This window comes from Fundulus heteroclitus, chromosome 24 (assembly GCF_011125445.2).
Source record: "Fundulus heteroclitus isolate FHET01 chromosome 24, MU-UCD_Fhet_4.1, whole genome shotgun sequence".
Lineage (NCBI taxonomy): Eukaryota > Metazoa > Chordata > Actinopteri > Cyprinodontiformes > Fundulidae > Fundulus > Fundulus heteroclitus.
Genome location: NC_046384.1, coordinates 11,381,031 through 11,401,290, shown reverse-complemented (window position 1 = coordinate 11,401,290; position 20,260 = coordinate 11,381,031). Strand labels below are relative to the sequence as shown.

At 42.6% G+C, this 20,260-nt stretch overlaps 1 protein-coding gene across 1 annotated transcript; it reads right to left on the bottom strand.

Moving 5' to 3' along the window:
- Positions 1–6,195: 6,195 nt before the first annotated feature.
- On the bottom strand, positions 6,196–11,557 carry LOC105917432 (angio-associated, migratory cell protein). The gene is made up of 11 exons (XM_012852237.3): positions 11,295–11,557; positions 11,075–11,218; positions 10,871–10,990; positions 9,970–10,109; positions 9,732–9,876; positions 8,214–8,297; positions 7,588–7,703; positions 7,416–7,510; positions 7,245–7,335; positions 6,998–7,152; positions 6,196–6,622 (listed from the first exon to the last, which is right to left on the bottom strand). The coding sequence occupies exons 1-11, from the start codon at positions 11,383–11,385 to the stop codon at positions 6,547–6,549; spliced, it is 1,257 nt and encodes a 418-aa protein (XP_012707691.2). The 5' UTR covers positions 11,386–11,557; the 3' UTR covers positions 6,196–6,546.
- Positions 11,558–20,260: the final 8,703 nt, after the last annotated feature.

Genomic DNA, 20,260 nt, shown 5'->3' with positions numbered 1-20,260 from the left:
AGGACAAGAGCTGGAGCTAGTGGGAACTGCAGGATTATTTCCATAAAACAAGAAGAAGAAGAAGAAGAAGAACTGCAGGATTAAAAGATGTCGGACATCTATGGGTCAGTCCGCCTTCTCAGTGAAAGCATCACATCTCTGGAACTCTTTGCCTCTGGAGCTTAAGTCACAGACTGATATTCGACTTTTCTCCACAAGATTGAAAAAATGGCTCAAAGACAATCAAAAGTGTGAGCACTAAACTGGCGTATATTGTTTGTTTTAACCTCTCTTGTTTTTTTATGCATTTGTGTGTCGTTACTAACCTCCCTCCCCCTTAATGCTTACACCTTTTAAAAGCCTAACCAGGGACGAAGGCTGCAAATTAGCCCATGGCTACAAGCCTTATGTACTTGGACATCGGCCACCTGTTTGGTTGCAATGTTTAATTGTACTGTCCCTGTCAAATAAATAAAAATAAAAAAATGCTCCCGTGTAAAGAAATCAAAGCGCAGACGAGGAACAAAGTCATTGATCTACTATATATCTAGAGCGAGAGACTAAAATTACCAAAAGTCTTCACTCGTCCAGATAATTGAAAGCAGGTGTTTCAATCACTTCCTTGGAGCAGGTGTATAAAATGAGGCACCGGACATGCAGAGAAATGTTTGGCCCCCAGCAGCTCAGAGAACACCAGCGTGGTTCTGTGATTGGATGCCTGCTGGGCAGCAAGTCCGGTCAGGAACAGGAAATTTCCTCGCTTCGAAACATTCAGCCGTCGGCTGCCAGTGGTGTTAGAACGGAGTGGACGCGATGGGGAACAACAGTAACTCAGCCATGAAGAGGTCGGCCACGTCAAGTGACGGGGCAGCGGACGGCAAGCTTTCCACAGAGTCCATCAGTACAGACCTTCAAACGTCCCGTGGCCTCCAGATTAGCTCAAGAACAACACGGAGAGCTTCACGGAGCGGGTTTCCATGGCCGAGCAGCTGCATCCAAGCCCTACATCACCCAGAGCAATGCAAAGCGCTGCATGCAGTGGTGCAAAGCAGACCACCGCTGGACTCTGGAGCAGTGGAGGCACGTTCTCTGGAGAGATGAACCGTGCTTCTCCATCTGGCAATCTGATGGACGAGTCCAGAAGAACAGTACTGGTCAGACTGGGTTTTGCCAAGTGTAAAGTTCAGTGGGGTTGTTTTTCAAAAGCTGGGCTTGGCCCCTTAGCTCCCGTGGAAGGATCTTGAATCCTTCAGCAGACCAAGAGATTTTGGACAACTCCGTGCACCTAGCTTCCTCTTCCAACATGACGGAGCACCAGAGCACCAAGCAAGGTCCATGAAGACATGGATGGCAGAGTTTGATGTGGATGATATTGACTGGCCTGCAGAGTCCTGACCTCAACCCGACTGAACACCTTTGGGATGAATTGGAGCGGAGACTGGGAGCCAGGCCTTCTGGTCCCACATCAGTGTCTGACCTCGCCAATGGGCTTCAGGAAGAACGGTCCACTCCAGAACCTCGTAGCCAGAGGAGGCGAAGCCGTCAAAGCGGCAAAAAGTTGGACCGACGTCGGACTGAACCCCGTGGACTAAGACTGGGACGTCCCTTAAGTTCATCTGGGAGTCCAGGCAGGTGAGCGAACACTTCTGGCAGCGCAGCGTACGTAGGGACGAGCCTTCTCTTGCATCGATTCCCACACAAGCTGCCGCGTGCTTGGTTGCTCTGTTTGCCCTCAGGGTGAACGACACTTTATAAATACATACGTGTGTATAGCTGAACTCATAACAGCTGTCACAGACATCTGACGCTTAAACACACAGTTGGATAGAAGAGCGGCGCGGCGCGGCTCTGTTAGCCAAACACGGAGGCCTCCCTTCCCCTCCCTGATAGTTTGGAGCAGACCCGGTCCTGGGAAGGGATGAGTAAGCTGCGGTCAGATAATGCTTTTAAGCACAAATGTTCCCAGAGTCTCGGCGCATTTGAGGAGACCCAACACAGGGCGGAACGACGTGGACATGAAAGCGCGACGTGAAGAGGCAAAGCGTTCGGTATTTCCCCCGAACTCCAGGCCCTGTGCGACCATTAATCAAAACCCTAATCTGGTTTATTTCCCTGTACAGCCGGGAAAACCGACCGGGATAAGATTAATTAAGCCTGGTTTACAAAGAGTACTGCACTTTTTGGGGCTTCCTCAAGCACTTTACCAAAAAGGGTTGTCTTTTTTTTGTTCGTTTTTTGACGTAAAGACGTAATCTAAAATATTCACAGGAAAACAATTATTTAAAAACATGGTCAAATTAAAAGGTAATATTTAACCAAAGCAGTACAATGGTTCCATTGATTTAACCCTTGATTTCCTGCTCCTACAATGACTTTAAGGGTCAAGAATGGTTCAACTGAATCATTCATTACAAAGTTTTCTTTGGGATAAAATAAGTAGATGATCATAAATGCGTCTTTTAATCCAGCAGTTTATGAACTAGTCTGTGATAATTGGCTGATGTTGAATTAGGGAAATTGCAGCAATAATGATGTTTATACCATAAATGTAGCCTCATCTTTCTGATTCTGAAGCTCCTTCAAACATTCATTTCAAACGATTCATTATTCTAACACTTAAATCGGCTCCGTACAGCAATTTCTTTTTTAACTATAAGCACAAAATAAGAACAAAATGTGTACATTTAATATAAAAAAACGCAATCTGGTTAGATTTAAAGTCAAAGTAGTAGTTTGGAACAATTTTTATTATATAAATTACCTGGACACAAAATGTACATTATTATTAACAGTAAAAATATCAAAAATGACTCCTTTTTTTCTTTTTTTTAAAAGGCCAGTTTTTCTTTTAAAGCCCTGGATTCCTTGTCATAGGGAAAATAACATGCAGTTTTAAATAAAAGTTGAGTGGTTTCAGTCAGAAAACAGAAAAAAGGAGTCGTTGATTCCTTTGGCAGGATAAGGATGATGAAATGAGGTCAAAATTAACACGGAAAGAGTCGACAAGGCCAAAAAATAACCCTTCTCCATGGATTAAAAACCTGCAGCGTGAGAGAAAGTAGGATCAATCCTCTTTCTAGGCGTGGGAAATGTTATTGGAGAAGTGCTTTTCTAAATAAATGCGCATTTGATCAATAAATGCATAGATCTTCTCATATAAAATAGAAAACCGCGGCACGGTGACAGCGTAAACAGAGACGAGGCAACGCGGCGACTGAAGACGAATGTCCAGGCCCTGTGTTGTGACAGTGGAGGGAAATACCCTGCTGGCAGTGTAAACTACATCTGACAGGTATCATTTTTCCCTCGGTGTCCTGTTGCGACTCTGAGTGTCAGCCAAACACGTTTCGTGACACAAAGTGGCCTTTTTCTCCCCTTTTTATTTATGTGAAACACACGTCTTGTTTATACCATGCATGTCTTAACGGGGGGGGGAGCTGTACAGCCCTTTCTGGGTCAGTTACCTGGACACTTTTAGCTTTTGAACAATGGCACCAGGAAAAAGCACTTGAGCTCAGGATACGCACTGTTTCTCTTTTTTTTTTAACTGAGCATCCAAGGGGAAGGGACAGAAATAAGGCTGACAGTAGGTATCCCAGGTTGGATTGAGAGCTAAACTGTGGTCATAAAGGGAAACAGATGGATAGGAGCCATGCTCTGGTTGGCTGTGGCGTTTAAAGGACGCCCGGTCGGCACTAAGTGGCTTAAAGGAATCAGAGTTAGGACTTTCTAGACCAGCCATCTTTTTATTTTCTGGTGTTATTGTCCAGATTTGCCAAATCTTTGCAAAACGTCGCCTCAGTTTTCTGTTTCTGGCCGTCACACTGCAAAAAGGAAGCTAAAAGTAAGTCAAATTTTTCTTGAAATCTGTGTTTTTGTCCTTGATTTGATAAGATGGACCATACCAATGGGTGATGGAGATGAGTTGTTCCTATTTTAGGTGCAATAATCTGATTCCATTGGCAAATGACTTAAATTCGCCTCCTCGGATCAAGGACAAATGCATTTATTTCAAGAAAATTTTACCTACTTTTAGTTCCTTTTTTTTTGGAATGCAGAAGAGGCAACCGGTGTGACATTTTCTCTGCTGTAGATCAGGGGTTTCCAAAGTTATTAGCCTGCGACCCTCAAGATAACAGTGCCAGAGACTGGCGACCCCCTTTTGGTGGGGTGAGGGGGTGTTTTTTTATTATAATATAATAATTTTTATTATAATAAAGTCATAAAACAGTGAGAGTATAGTAGTAATTTTATGAGAACTCTTACCAAAGACCCCAGTCTTCCCCATTGTGCTGCTTCTCATATTTTCATACACCTAGTCATATAACTTTATCTTTTAATTAAAAAAGGTATTACAGCCATTGTTGATTAAAGAAAATAAATTACAAGCCACCGAGGACCAAATTTCTACAAAATTTACAAAACGTATTTTAGATTATTTTCACATATTTGAAGGAAAAAAAAACTTGAATCTTTTCCGTTGTCAAATAGTTGTGAATTTAAGGGGAAAAAAAAATATTTTTTCCAGGATTAAAAGTGTGTGTGTATATATATATATATATATATATATATATATATAAATAAATAAATATAAAAAAGCTTATTTCTTAAATTGTAAAGTCCAGGCTCTGTAATGGGGTTATTTGAGCCTCTGCTGCCAGTTCCTTCTCCTCTGGCGATACAGTAATAAAGCACTGATTCTCAGCTGGTTATAACGGGCAGTTTAACAGTAGTAGCTAATTAACAGGCCTATCCTCCTTTATAGCAGGAAACTAAACAGAAACTGAGGAAACCTTTTTGTTCTCTGACTCTGAGGACAAGGCGTCGTCGTCAGCATCCCTTTTTTTTTTCTCAACGTAGGACCCACTGAAGGAGGCCATCCTCCGGGAATATTCTGTTTATGCAAACCAAGATTCCCCTACGGTTCTGTTATGTAAGGACGGAAAGAAACCCCACACAGCTTAAAGCGAGCCTCAGAGGTTGCTTTGACATTACGATCAGTTAGAACTCAGGATATTACACCAGACCAATAAAACAGGGATTTTATTTACTGAAATGTGAGTCTATGTAAAAGTGGCTCCGTGTGTTGTAGATTTGGGCTCCTTGTTGGTGAATAATTGTGTAAATGGAGCTCAGTATGGAGGAGGCTGGTTGTGGAAGGCCGGGTTGCTGGTTCTGCTGTTTTTCCTTCTTCCTCCGGACATAACTCCGTGGTTTCTCTGCGGGGTTTGGGTCAGACCGATCGGGGGAAACGGGTCCTGCTGGAGGATGAAGCTCCTCTGCAGAGAGAAGCATGAAGCGCTGTTGGACGTTCAGCTAGACGGCCGCTCTGACCTTTGGTCTTTTAAACACTGATTTTTTTCCAATTAAGATAAAAATAATATGATCTGAAAAGAAAACCTTGGACCACTGAGCAACAGTCCAGTGTTTTTCTCCTCCTAAGACACTTTTAATACCATCACACCGGCTCTGGATGAACTGGATCCAGCTGAGAATCTCAAACTCTTGCATGAGGTTTGCTTCAAAAACTGTTTCCAGCTTCCAGCTTTTCCTTCCACTAAACTTTCCATCAACATGCTTGGACACAGCCCTCCGTGTACAGCAACGTCCCTGGCTGTCAAAATTTCCCCCTTGATCACATGGACCATAACCTTTCCACATAGAAAACCTTGTTTATCGATCATTTCTAATAAACGCATGGAGAGAAATGTAGGCCTCAGATCAGTTTGGTCTAAAAGTTTAGCTCACTGGGCAGAGGAGGCAGAAGTGGGATTTATAGGATGACATTAAAAACCTCCTAACCCGATGTTCCGAGTCCTGAAAGCACACGGTGCTGCCTTACTATTAAATTATCGAGAGCTAACCGCATTACGGGGAGCTTCTCTAAGTCACCGCCTGATTCAGTCTGCCTTTAATCACATCCAGCGTAGACGGCGCTTTAAAAAGATCCCCCCCCCCCGCTTTAGTGGCTTGTCATCTCCAGCTCGACTCAACTCCTCTTTTTTTATCGAATAGAAAGCGTTTCATTGGAGGCCGATGGCTAAAGAAGCGCTTCCAGTCGCAGGTTTAAGCGAGCGCAGCAGTTTTTAACCGTGTTACGGCGAGCCGTAAAAAAACCGCAGCTTTGCCCTCCGGCCCAGTTTGTGCTGCTTCTTTATGTCAAACACCCAGAAATAAGACAGGAGACTGAGCACGAGACACAAAGCAGTCCCTGAATGGATGTCTAGAGTTGCCCAGAGGAGAGCGTATTGCTTTATTTCATCTGTATTTACATGAAGAAGTTGGTGTCTGAGAGTCGGAAGGCCACGTCTTTACGTTTGGGAAACGATGCAGGATAATTACAGGAAAACCTTCTAAAATCCATTAAACACAAGTGGACACAGAAATGAATCACTCTGAGTTTCAATCTGTTTAGTCTTTCGGGGACGTACTCAGACTGAAAAAAAAAAAAAAAATAAGAGGGGGGAACATTTGTTTAAAATCCCAGGGGGAGGAGAAAATCTGTCCTCTGGATGGGTAAATCGTCCGTTCGCTGCGACTCGTTTCCTCTTTTCTCCGGCCGCTGTTTTATCGGTCGGGTCTCTGGAGACAGAAGACTTTGGCCCGGTTGTCCCCCGAGGCGGTCACAGCGACAGACGCTTCCCTGAGGAGACACGACGAAAATTGGTTTAATAGAGCAGAGGACCAGCAGGAGACATCCAGCTTGAAATGTTTGGTCAAATGAAGCGCTTTGCAAAACTATTAATCTCACGCTACAATTCTCTGTATTTCGCTGGGATCTCATCTGACAGGGAAATGTTGCCTTTTTCCCCCTTGCAACCTTTCCATAAAACCCATTTGTAGACTAATGATCGGGCTGTGGATCTCTGCAGCTCCTCCACAGCTTCTCTGATTTTAGCTTTCTGACCCACAGGCAGCTTTAATCAAACACATTTTAGTTTGTGTGTGATGTAAACAGTTAAAGTTCTGGATGTTTTCCTCCCTAACCGAAGCAAAGCCTACGACGAAGCAGCCGTACCGGTTGACGGCGAAGTCGAGGATCTCTGCGGCGTGGCCGCGGTACTCGGACAACAGGTTGCCAGAACGGGCGTCCCACAGGCGCAGCGCTCCGTCCAGGCTGCAGGTGGACACCACAGAAGAAGACTCCTCCCACTGCAGGTGAACGATCCCGGCCTGGAAGAACCAAAAAGCAGCCATTAAGCCGGTGAGGTAGATTCTTTTTTCTTTATGTGGTAAAAGTAAAACAGAAGACCGCTCTCGCTCACTTCATGCTGGCATCTGTGTCTCAGCGCCTGGGTAGAAAGCTCGTATATGGCCAGAGTCCCATCCAGGTAAGCCACAGCTATGAGAGGTAGGCTGACAAAAAGATAAAAATCAGATAAATGTCAGAAGCTGACGCCCCGTTTTCACATTTAATAATCTGGGCTTTAACTCACATGTTGCAGAATCCCACAGACTCAACAGAGTTGGATTCTTCCGGGTCTTTGGATCCTTTGGCCTTACCTCCCTCTGCGGAAAACACTCCCACCACCTGTGAAGGCACCGTTTTACTGAGAGGGGCCACTTCCCGTGTCAGGGGGGGGCATACGGACTCGTGCCGGCACCCACCTTGCCTGTGTTGGTGTTGATGAGCTTGGCACGGCCGTCCACCGAACCTGTCAGCATCAGAGAGCCGTCCTTGTTGCACGAGAGGCAGGTCAGCGCCCCCTGGTGTCCATCTTGGCCTGAAAGACGCATTTTTTTTTATTTAATGAAGCATTATTTTGTAATTTTATATTTGGCCATGAAAAAAAAGTACAAAATTAAGAGTTATTTGATTTTAGACTGAAAGCCCGTAGTGTCACCTTTTAATGTAAAACAGGCTTTGCAAAGTCTGTACGGCAAGTTGCATCCTAGTAGGTGAAAACTCTGCCTACTATCCAGGATACAGAGAAAAAAATACACAAAGGGCTTGCCGTACTACTTCTATATAATCCTGGGTGGGTTTGCCACATTTTCCACCACACGCCATTGTGGGAAACTTGAACATTTTTGATGAAACAAGCAGGCGGCGCTTCAAGAAGCCCAGCTAGCACTAGCTTGGTGTGGCGCGCTTTAGAAAGCAGTTTAATCTCCTTGAACTCACTAAAAACAGAACGCTCGTTGTCTCTGTGCCTGAAGTGTGCTGTGATAATTCAGTAGAAATGTACGACATGCTACATCGTCAGTAACATCAGCCGGTGTTTGTGTCTTACCTTTAATGACGTGAATGGCGTGTCCCTGCTTGAGGTCCCACACTCTCACGGTTCCGTCCTCATAGCCCACGGCGGCTCGCTTACCTGGTGGTAGACGGGGTAGAGCGACAGCATCAGCCTTAATGAGGCGACTTGTTTTAGTTTCACGCTTTTCTCTGGAGAATTACTTCATTTGGTGAACTGCGTCACAATTATAATGTTAAATACGGTTAAATACTGAGTATACTGAGTACTACTGTTCTCCAATTTGCATTGCTTGTCTTCATTTCAGCTTTTAACTTTCTTTTTTTTCTTCATAGAAGGTACACCTGGTCTGTTAGCTGTGACATCATCCAGGGAAGACGTCTCACCCGCTATTACCATCTAATGTAGAACAGATTACTAGATCAATGTGTGCTTCTGTGCGTTTTTGTCTCTTATTGTGTTTCTGTTCTGTCTTCTCTAACCCCAGTCGGTCGAGGCAGATGACCGTTCATACTGAGCCCGGTTCTGCTGGAGGTTTTCCTTCCCGTTAATGGGGAGTTTTTCTTTCCACTGTCGCTTCATGCTTGACCAGTATGAGGGATTGCTGCAAAGCCATCGACAATGCAGACGACTGTCCACTGTGGCTCTACGCTCTTTCAGGAGGAGTGAATGCTGCTTGGAGAGACTTAATGCAACCTGCTGGGTTTCCTTATATAGGACATTTTTGACCAATCTGTATAATCTGATTGAATTTGACTTTGGAAAGAGCCTGGAGATGACATGTATCATGAATTGGCGCTATATAAATAAAATTAAATTGAATTTCAATTTAAATGTCAGAAATCCCTGTTTCCCTATGCTTCCTCAGTGTTTGGTAGAACTTCAGACTCTACATCTTGGGTCAGATGTTCTGGGTTCCCTTTGCGGGATATTTTGGCCCACTCCTGCTTGGTGCGATATGCTTGGGGTCCCGTTCCATTTGGAAGACCGACTTGTGTCCTAACAGTAACTTCCTGGCAGAGATCTCCAGTTGTTGCATCACCCCCCCCCCCCACACACACACACATTGCGTCCCTCCTTCACGATACTGTTCCCTCCTGCAGCACAACATGATGCTGCCACCTCCGTACCGCGCTGCTGGGACGGTCTTTTCAGGCTTGGCAGCTTCCCCTTTAAATGTTGCTTTTGGAGCAATGGCTTCTTCTCTGCTGAGCGGCATTTCAACAGCACAGGACCTGTTTCAGCAGTTCTCTTCCTTGCACTGTTGCTGGTTTCTTTTGATTTTGCCTCTATTGTCACACTGAGAAGCGACGTGTTTAAGCCATTGCCTTTTAAAACACAGCCGTAGCTTTGCCGCCACTGAGAACTAAACAATCAAATCAAACCAGCAGCTGCCAGATCCATGACATCAACATCTGAGCTATAGCAAACTGTTTAGAGTCATTTTAGTTTAAGGAAAATTCTGATTACGATTCCGTCTCTTTTCCACACCGACCGTGTAGCTGTTACAAAAATCAAGCCCTGGGTGTCGCAACTAAACCGCTGTTTTCTCACCATCAGGGAGGACCTTGCCACAGGTGGCCTGACACGCAGGACTCTCGAAGGTTTTGCAGTCTCCCCCAGGAACCTTCCACATCCACACGTTCCCGTCATTGGTCCCCGCCAGCAGCACCGGTGCGCAGGGATGCCACTCCAACCACTGGGGAAGAGGTTAACTTAGAAACTTCGTACGGAATGACACGCAGTCCCGTTTTCTGATCTGAAAAACTAGCGGGGGACACAGAACACGCACCTCCAGATCTCCCACTTCGAACGACCAGATCTCCTCCCTCGTTTCCACCTTCCAGACTTTGATCAGACCGCTCATGTCCCCCGAAGCCACCAGAGACGAGTCATGGCTGAAGGTGGCACACGTCACCGAGTCTTTGTGGCCTAAAAGGTAGGAAATAAAAATAAGGTTTGGGGCTGAAAATTTTAATAAGAGCTCATGCAAACCTTTCCTACGGTTAGAATATGGACAGAAGGGCAAATAGATGGAGGGTGGGATGCATGTACGGATTAATTGGGGATGGTTGGATGGACAGACGGACAGACAGGGGGGAAAGGAATGTTTGGGGCATATTGACCTTTTTTTTTTTTGCACAAATTATTTTCAGTTGGTTTAAATTTATTTTACTGCTTTATGTATTTTTTTTATTCAGGTCTGCTGGTGAATATGGAAACATATCTTTTGGTCACCCTCTTTATCCTCAATAACTACTAAAACAACTTTTATTTCCAGGTAACTACTTTCACTGAAAGATGACAGATGATCTCCTCCAGATGTTACTCATCAAAGTCCATCTACATGATGTGGAATTTCAAAATAAAAGCCCTTCAACATCTCTAAATTAAGTCAATTTGACCAAAGTTGCAACTAAATCGTATGTTTTCAGTGGATACTGTCACCTCAGCATGACAGTAGAACATCTGCGGTTTAGTGGCGGCTGGCTTGACTGCAGTACTTTTAGGCATGGAGAGAAGAAATAAAGTCTAGAAACTTCTTTAAATTCAAAACTAATCCAGACTAGGAAGATAGCTACCTGGTATTACCCAATTAGGAACCAATGTCTACCTGGTTCCTAATTGGGTAATAAGGGGGAGCGATTGTTTATTTACATTCACCTGTGCGATGAGTGTTTATTTACACTCACCTGTGCACTCCAGCAGCACCTCTCCATCGCTCACCCTCCAGACGTAGGCCTTGTCGTCCTCTCCGCCCGTCACCGCCAGGCTGTTCGTGGCCGGATCCAAGCTCACGCAGAACACCGAGCCTGGACACGTGGGAGGAGCAGCGACACGGTTTCAGCCTGCAGCGCCTCCGGGCAGCCCCGGTACCTGCGGCTTTGGGTCTCTACCTGTGTGCCTGGAGAAGGTGAGCTCGCTGTCGTCCTGCTCTGCCTCGGCTTCCATCTCGTCCTCCGTCTCCCAGCCTTCGTCGTCATCCTCCGGCTGCCCGGGGTCCTCAAAGTCAACGCCTCCCAGGTCGTCGGCCAAATCATCTAGGATCATAACCCGGAAGTTAGAACCACACAGCGCTCAGAGGTAAACAGTCGGGGATAGGGACTCTCTCTCTACCTGGCCCGGGCTCTCCGTCGCCGAGGTCGATCACTTCAATTATTTCCTCGTCTCCGTGAAGCTCCACGGAATTCTCCTCCCCGGTATCCATGTTGCTAGCTGGCTAAAAGCCGGGAGCAAAATACCAAAAGCTAGCTTGTTAGCTAACGTTTAACTGCTGACCGAGTCCAAACAAACCCGCAAGCCGCGCTTTTCCTCATAAACAAGCAACTGTAAGCGGTCACTAAATCTGTCTGGCCATGATTTGTTCACATGTTGCCGAAGCGGAGAAACCGACGCACAATAATGACGAAACACACCGTCAACCAACCACCCACTGTCACAAGCGGCCAATAAGATTCCGTGTGTTCTGTCGGAGGCACAACAACCGGGACTGATTGGCTGGAACTGTTAGGGGGAAGCCTGGGATTGGCTGTCTGGGAAGAGTGGGCGGAGTCTGTTGATGCTAGTGAAACAATGTAGCAGTGAGTCACGTAAGATCCACCAGAGGGCGCTGTGTGCGAAATAATGACAGCCGCCGAAAAAGACAAAGAAATTAGTTAAATGAACCAACGAATATGATTAAACATTAATGATATTAGCTACTGGAATTTAGATATTTTGTAGTATTTTATATCTTTCAAATATTTATATTTGTTATTTGATGTAAATGTTTACAAAATAGGATAAAATAGTCTTGATTTTAATCATCCTCATCATTAATGCTGCAATTGTTAACATAATTGTTCTATATTATTTGTAATTGTGGGTATTTCATTGGAGGCTGCACAACCTTGCAGCAAGAAGGTCCCGGGTGCAAATCCTGGCCTGTTGCCTTTCTGCATGGAGTTTGCATGTTCTCTCTGTGCACGCTTGGGACTTTCTCCAGGTACTCCGACTTCCTCCCACAGTCCAAAAACATGACTGTTGCATTAACTGGCTATGTGTGTGTGTGTGTGCTGATTGTTTGTCCTGTGTGCCTCCCCGTTTCCCTGCGATGGCGACCTGTCCTGGGTGTACCTAGTGACCGCTGGAATTAGGCACCAGCCCCCTTGGACCCTGCACGGATAAGCGGGCACCAAAGATGGATTGTACTTCATTGATTCATTTATATTTGTACATTTTAATGAAGGATTAAGATTTATTTTATGATAATTTGGTGATATTGTAAATCACTAAAACACTAAGTAATAATGTATGATTATTATTACTATTCGTAGTAATTGTAGTAGTAGTTTATTTACAAAATGATGCTGCTGTTTTGTTTCTGCACCTTTTCTAAGCCTTTGCAAATAAATCTAATCCAGATTTGTATTGCATTGATGCAAATCTGAATGACAGTAAAGAGAAGTCTAATTCTAAATAGTAGTAGTAGTTGTCGTATCTCTATTTTTTTAAGTGTTTAGTTAGTCCATAGGTCAAATTTGGGCTCCTTACCCTATAAAGACTGCTGGCAAAGCGTTGCTCATGTGTTTTAAGGTGTACTCAGTGTCTGATTAGCATCCATCGCCGCTCCAACAGCTCTCTGCTCCCTCTTGCGCAAACAGCAGCTTTAAATGAATTTCCTTCTTCTGATTACCATTCCTAGTACCTCTCTTGAGACCCTGAGGAGGGATAATGTTGTTTCATCAGAGGTGTAATTTATCTGCGAGGTGTTTTTAAAAATCACAGAGGAATTTTAAGCTTTGAAGTGCTGTTCGTTTTCATCACACATCAATGATCAGTAAGACTACCTCAACAAAATGGTTTAATCACATAGCATGGATCCATTCTTTCTTGTCCTTTTTTTTTTTTTTTTTGCAAATCTTTAAGCTCATTTCTGCCTGGCTTTATTAAACCAGAGCCTTGGGAATGGTCTTGAAACTCGTCTTCCCCAGATGTCTGACTGTACTCTCCTACCTTGTAGACACACGCAGTAAAACCACAGGGAAAACATCATTAGCGCCAGAGCTGCTCTCCATTTTAAAAGAAGCCGGTTCTCCCTGCCTTAATCCCTCCTTCAAACATCCCCCTGCCAGGGATATTTTATGAACACTTAACACAGTTTGCCTACTCCACGTCTTTTTTTTTTTTTTTTTTTTTGGTCAAGCTTATACGCCCCTGGCTATATGCTGCTGGCCAGAACTCACATGCTGCATGCCCCAATAACTTTTACAGGCTGCCCGGGCCCGGCCGTTTCCAGCCTTCCGTGGAAAAATACAAGCATCCCATGATGTGAGGGATGTGGAAATATCAGGGTGTAGGTTATTTAGGCATTTTAAATCTGCAAGAGAGTAACTAACAGATTTTTATGACTGACGCGGGAAGCCGCTGCTCACCTTTAACACTGGAAAGTGAAAACGGCTTCAGCTGCTTTCACAGGTTGTCCAGCATGTAGGTTCATTCCCTCTGTGTTTTCCACCTCTCAGATTTCTTTTTTTTATGTTTTTTTTTTTTTTTTTTTTTTTTTTTTTTTTTTTTTTGCTGCCATGATTGAATGTCTAAGAGGAAATAAATTTCAACGTTAGACAAAGATAACCCGAGTACAGAAGGAATGCTTTTTCCAAGTTAAAATTCAGCGCATTAAGGGGATGAAAGCTATCCAAACCAACCTGACCCTGTGAGGAAAAAAGCGATCACCTCCTAAACCATCAGAGCTGGTTGTGTCGGGTTTAGTGGCAGCAACCTGCAAGTTATTTCGATACATGGCAATAAAAGAATAGAGGATAGCTCCAATTCACCCGCATTGGTTGAGTTTATTTTTCTGAAAATGCTACGCTAGTTTTGCGCCAGATGTGATGGGAAGCGTGCTTTCCAAACAGTCCCAAACCGTTTGTCTCGTCTTTGGGATCTTAATGATGTTTTTTTTTTTGCATATAAAAGTCAGTTCTTTGTGTTATGTTTGTTCAGCTGAGGTTTTGAACTTAGAGTCTACTGGTAGAATCGTGACCTCAAATAGAGCTCTACAAGTTGTCCCGGGTTGGTTTGTGACCTCCTGGATGAGTCGACGATGCTCTCTTGGAGTAATTTTGGTGAACTCCTCTTTGTGGTTTCCCTGCAGACCCAAAGCATAAAAAAATGGTTTTGTAACCCTTTCCTGACAGACATTTCTTTATTTCATGGCATGACATTTTGAGATGTTGTCGCCTTCTTTATGTTGTCAGGCAGGTTCTAGTTACAAGAAAGTAAACTATAGAGAACGTGGTTATTCAAAATTAATTCATGATTTACACAGAATGTTTTTCTTTCCTTTTAAAATGTAAAACAATCATCCTTTTTGGCTGCATGTGTAATGATTCTTTTATCATCTCGAACTAATTTGAAACGTGAATCAAGTCTTTGAGCATTTTACAACCACTGGCATGTAAATTTATTCCCGAGGAATGATGCAAATTCATAAGTGGGTGCTCTCACATTTATTCAAATAAGCCTGTTTTAATGTGAAAACATTACAACTAGTGTCTGTGGAGCAGCACACGGACCATTAATGGACTATTAAAACTCAAAGTTAGACTTTAAAAGACTGTTGGAATATACAAAATCGTATCCACTCTGTAGACTTTTTCTGGTCAGGAGTCGTGATCTAAACCGAGAAAACATGTGACTCAGTTTCCTGAACAGCCGAGGAAGCCTCAAATAAAACACGGTGCCATAAAACTACATTTCTAAGACGCGTAAAGCTGCTGACCTTCTCTTTTCTGCCGATATGCATCGATGCAGCGTGACTGTGGCTGTAGACGACAGGGGAAAAACTCACAGGAGACTAGTGTTCACAGCTGCAGAGCCTTGCAACAACGCATGCATTAGGCAGTAGTTGCATTGCCAGTTTATTTAAAGGGAATGCAGATGGAGAGAAAAAGTCTAAAAGTTCAAAGGTTCTGTCATATTTTTGCAAAGTGCCGTACGTCTGGCCCTGTTGCTGTTCATTCCCTCCTCCCGTTGTAGCTTCAGGGTATTTTTAGTCTGTTTCATATCATTTTTTTTTTTTTATATTTACTTTCATTCTGAATCATTGTTTGCTTTTGTTTTCAGACGCCATGAGTCATATGTGGGCCCAGGAGACGGAGGTTTCACTTCTGTTTGCTCCAATAAAACCAGCTTTCAATATGGGTTGATACTATTTATGTCCTTCACTTTGTTTGCTTTAAACTAGCTTCATGCTTCCTACCTGACATTGTTGCATTATTCTAGCTTATTGTTCAAAAACATACTTTAATTTTCCACCAGTTGTTGAAGTATAACCAATAAGAATGATTTAATTAGGCTTAAATAATTTTTTTTATGTTTTGGGGAAATCCTGCATACAATATAGCAATATGTTCCAGAGTGCTGTATTTTGACCAGATGGTGGCACTAAAGAAAGAGTCAGCTTTCCATCTTCTGAACAATTTTGGCTCACACAATTTAACAAACATTTAATAATGTAGTAATAGGCATTAATAAAGAAAAACTTAGCCAAAGTCCAGTTTTCTGTGTTCAGTTTGCAAGTTTCTTTGTTAGCGTCCCAAGAATCATCCATTAACACTTCACACGTAATAAAGTAACCATTAAAATCATGGTTTTATTGTTTTTTTTTTTCATTGCTTTTATTACAAAAGTCAGAAGGAAACACAATGTTCTTCATAGAACCTGCTTCAACTTTATTAGTGGGTTTTATTTTATTTTATTTTTGGCAATTAAGCGGTTTTACACCCATTTGTGTGCAGCTATACTCCCTCCAAAGTCTGTTCATCTCTCCAAATGGTCATTTGATGTGAAGTTCAAATTGCCTTTTATCGATGCAGTAAATTTTTTGTAATTTTTTTTTTTTTTTTTTTTTTTTTTTTTAAATACAGCTTTATGTAAATGAGTTTCTTTCAGGTCCCTATTTTCCTTTATAGATTTAGGTTTGAGAACCTTAATCTAATTTAAAAGGGTAACAATCACATATCTGTAAATAATCATCTATCACGCCTTGCACTACTCAAAATGGTAAAGACGGACAATGAGGACATTTACATACTTTTAAAAGTTGATGCAAGCATCTACAAAATATTTCATTTGTAATCTATGATTTCAGCTTTTTGCTAAGGTACAACTGTGACATAGAAGCCTGTCTCTCTCTGCCAATCTTCAAAATGGGAAAGACAAGAGGACATGCCCTAACCAAAAAGGTTACTTTTAGAAATTGGTCAAAGGGTCTAGAAACCTTTTCATTACAAATCCATGACTTCACATTTCCCAGAGGCACAAATATGACGTGAAAAACAGATGTCGATCTTCAAAATGGGAAAGACATGAGACTATGTAAAAGTCAGAGAATTAACACCAGAAAATATGTAGAAGCCGACGAAAGATTAAAGCGTGTAAAGTACCAGGACCAGGATTCATGCCGACGTTGCCACTAGTGAGGAGGAGAGTAAAGGAGATGTAGAACAATCTCCAGCAAAGAGAGGCATCTGTGGTCTACAAGGTGTGTAGTATTTATTTTAAAGCTCTTGAAGAAATCTTTCCAGGGGGCGTCAATAATTGTTGGGCTCATCCAGTCTGAATTTGTCATCGAAACGCGCCTTTTTTCCCCTTTTTACTTGGTAAACGGCACATTGGGTGGGCTTCTCTGTCGTCGTCGGGGCTGCAGAACCCAGGAGCGACTCGTCATAACATTTCTCCGTTTATCACCCCCGGCGAGCTGCTTTATGTCTGAAACGGGCCGTAGTCTCTGCGCCGCTGTTTTCTTCCCGGGTATGGAAACGCATGTCCCTGTTCCCAGCCAGCTCCTGGAGCCACATAAATCTGCTACAAGTGCAGTCCCTTCACCTTTACGCACTCCCAAGCAGGCTGAATAATGAGACCTGGGACGTGTCTCTGGTAATTACTCCGCTCAGTTCAGCTTTGCTTTGATGGAAAGTTTTTACACCAACTGGCTCGACTAGAAGAAACTGCTTTATTTTTTTTATTTTTTTTAACAAGACCCCTCTGTGGCTGCTTCCTGGAAGCGTTTTGTCTCATTATTACACACGAGCCACCTAAAGGACTCAAACTGTTGGAAGCTGCGAGTGTTTTCTTCCTCGCAGGCCAAGCGGAGCGTCTTTACGACTCTGAGGTCTGCGAGTGTTGTCTGCGCGCTGCGTCTGACTCATGTGGGTCCGCGCTGGGTGAGACGACGGCTTCCCTTCAGAAACCACTAACAGGCAGTTCTGTGTGTGTATTGCAAGTGGTCTGGTCCACAGCCTGTGTGTGATGTGTCTCCTGCGGTATCAGAGCAGGCTCTGAACTCCTCGTCTGTTAACTCTTAGCTCTTCTCTCTACCGCTGGCCTGAAACGATGAGCATATTTTTGGCACAAATGGAACCCCATATAAACATGGTGTATTTTTGGAACATCATTACTCTGGGTGTCTTTTTTTTTTTTTTTTTTTTTAGGCCAACTTTCTTTGTAGTCCAGATGCCTTTTAAAGGAATCACGCTGGAACGGAATCCCAAAAAAGAAAGTAGGTAACAAATCCCCTGGATGCAGAAATAGCTCAACTAACACAATCAGCGGTTTGGCACCCCCGCTTCGTTCCCTGAATTGCAAATGTTACAGCCCCGGGCAATATAAACCAATCTAATCCCTGCTTTGACATCACTGCTCTCCATGAACTCACTCGGATTCTCGCACAAATATACACATGTGAGTGTTTGCTGCACATCTGCGTCAGCAAAAAAAAAAAAAGTCAATGTAACAAACAATACAGCTGCAGATGTCCCACAGCAGCCTGTGCTCCCCGGCGGCCGTAATAAACTCCGTGCGACGATCTGGCCGCATGGTTATGGAGAAAAACTCTAGTGTTAACCATAAAGCTTTACACTTTTAAAGCTTTAAGGCATTTTAAGACAGCATTTAATTGTTGTATTTTCTGTTTTGTGGCTAGTGGTGAAATTAGTTTGACCCTTCTTAAGATTAATCAAGTTCCCCTCTACATTATTACTTTCAATTGGAAGACTTGAAAACATGTGAAAACCAAAAAAAAGAAGCAAATAGGTCTTCAGTCACACTTGTCTTAGATTGTCCTGGCCACATCAGAAAAGCCTCCCAGACCTGTGGTCTTACGTAACCGAAGCTCGGCAGCCCATCCACAAATTACTGTATAATCTTCTGTTTCCATGGATATGGCCGTCCCATAAGGCCTCCTCTCCGCTCCGAAGGAGGAGCAACCTCGATTAAAAATCGCCAGCTGCAGTAGAGCAGCGCAAAGCCAGGGTCGGGTTGGGATTAATAAAAGACAGTCGGTCTTGGGACAGAGAGAGGGAAGGCAATGATGTTTGAGTAATTGGGCATCCGCACCTGCTGGCATGGAGGAACTGCTGATTCCATCCTCACCTCTGAGCTCCCTCTCTGAGGAGGGTTTCTAAAAAAGGAGGAATAGTGTTTGACTGAAAGACTTATACAAGAAACAAAACAATAATAATCTTTGATATGTTAAGTAGTATTCTAGTTTTGCAGTAGTTTTTGCATTTAAATTGTTGCAGCAAGCTTAGTGAAAAGTAGCTACAACAGTTAAACAAAGGCTCATTAAATACAAAATAGTTTACATTGGACTCTACACTTCGTCTTTAACATAAAAACTAAATGTCTATGAAAATGTTCAAGCAAAGAGAAAGGGAAATGTTTTTTCCCGAGTCGTATGCTGCAAAAGCAGAGGTGCGGACCTTGACTTGTGTCAGACTCGAGTCACTTGAGATTGGATTTTAATAGAAAATCCTTCCAAATGAATTTTGACTTGAATACTAATTTTTAACTGATTTGGACTTCTTTACATAAAACCACTTGATTCTCTCATTAAAGTCAAAAACTGGGAGCTGCCAACAAGCACCAGGTAGAATACACGCTGAACAACTTGCTAGTCCATGGTAGGCTTGAAAGCCTTCAAGAAAGAAGTTAAACATTATAGAAAGCATGTCTTTAGAAGCTTTGTGACATTTAAACAAACATCTTTCTAGTTTGTTTGTTTGTTTGGTGTTTCAGGGATTGCTCATTCTAAATTTAAACCCTTGGACTTGGATTTGGACTTGAGACTGTCTTTTGACTTGGGAAGTAATGACTTGGTCCCACCTCTGGAGAAAAAGCCAACAGTTTGACTAGTTAGAAAAACAAAGTCTGTAGGAAAGGTCCGTATTATTTTGAATAGAAAATCTGCAGTTGGCTTAATAAAGATCAGTAGCTATCTGAAACAAATGTAGCTAAGTAAAATGCAATGGTTAGCTCAGAATAAACTCAACAGTAGGCTAAGAACAAGCTAAGCAGTTAGCTAAATAACGATTATCAGTAAGGTTAATAGAAATCTCTGTTTAGTTCACTAAAATCATAAAAAAATGCTTTAACTGAGTAAAAATACAAAAGCAAGCAAAGAGTTAAAAGGTGTGTTATTAAAATAATAAATAGCTCAGTAAAAATCAGTAGGTAGTTGACAGAAATCGGTAACTGGCTAAGTAAAGCGTGTGTTAGCTAAGGTAAGGATTTACCTTGGTAAAAAAGGCGAAATACTTAGTTTGGAAAATAAAATCTCTTTAAGTAAAATTTGGATGTATCTTTGTAATAAATCAGTAGGTGGCAAAATAAAATAAAACAGTACAAAACTAAGTGATCAGTTAGCTTCATGAAAATCCGTAGTTAGCTTACTGGCAATTAGATCAGTAAAAATCTGTGGTTCAGTGCAATAGAAAAAGTAACACACTTTGTAAAAAAAAAACTTTAATCAATTAGAAATCAGTAGATAGCATAGTAAAAATTAAAAATATAAAAAAAATATGTAATCTTATCTATGAAATAAACAAGTTAGATGGCTAAATAGAAACCCATAGCCACGTAAAAAGTGTCATTAAATAGGCTACAGAAGTAAAAATCAGTAAGTTAGCCAAGTGGAAAATTGATGGATTAAAAATCTGTAGTTAAGTATAAAACCAAAATGTAGTTAGGTATAAGTAAAATGAAAATAAAAATCTGTGGTTAGCTTAGTGGAAGGTTAGTGGCTAAGTTAAAATAGTCTG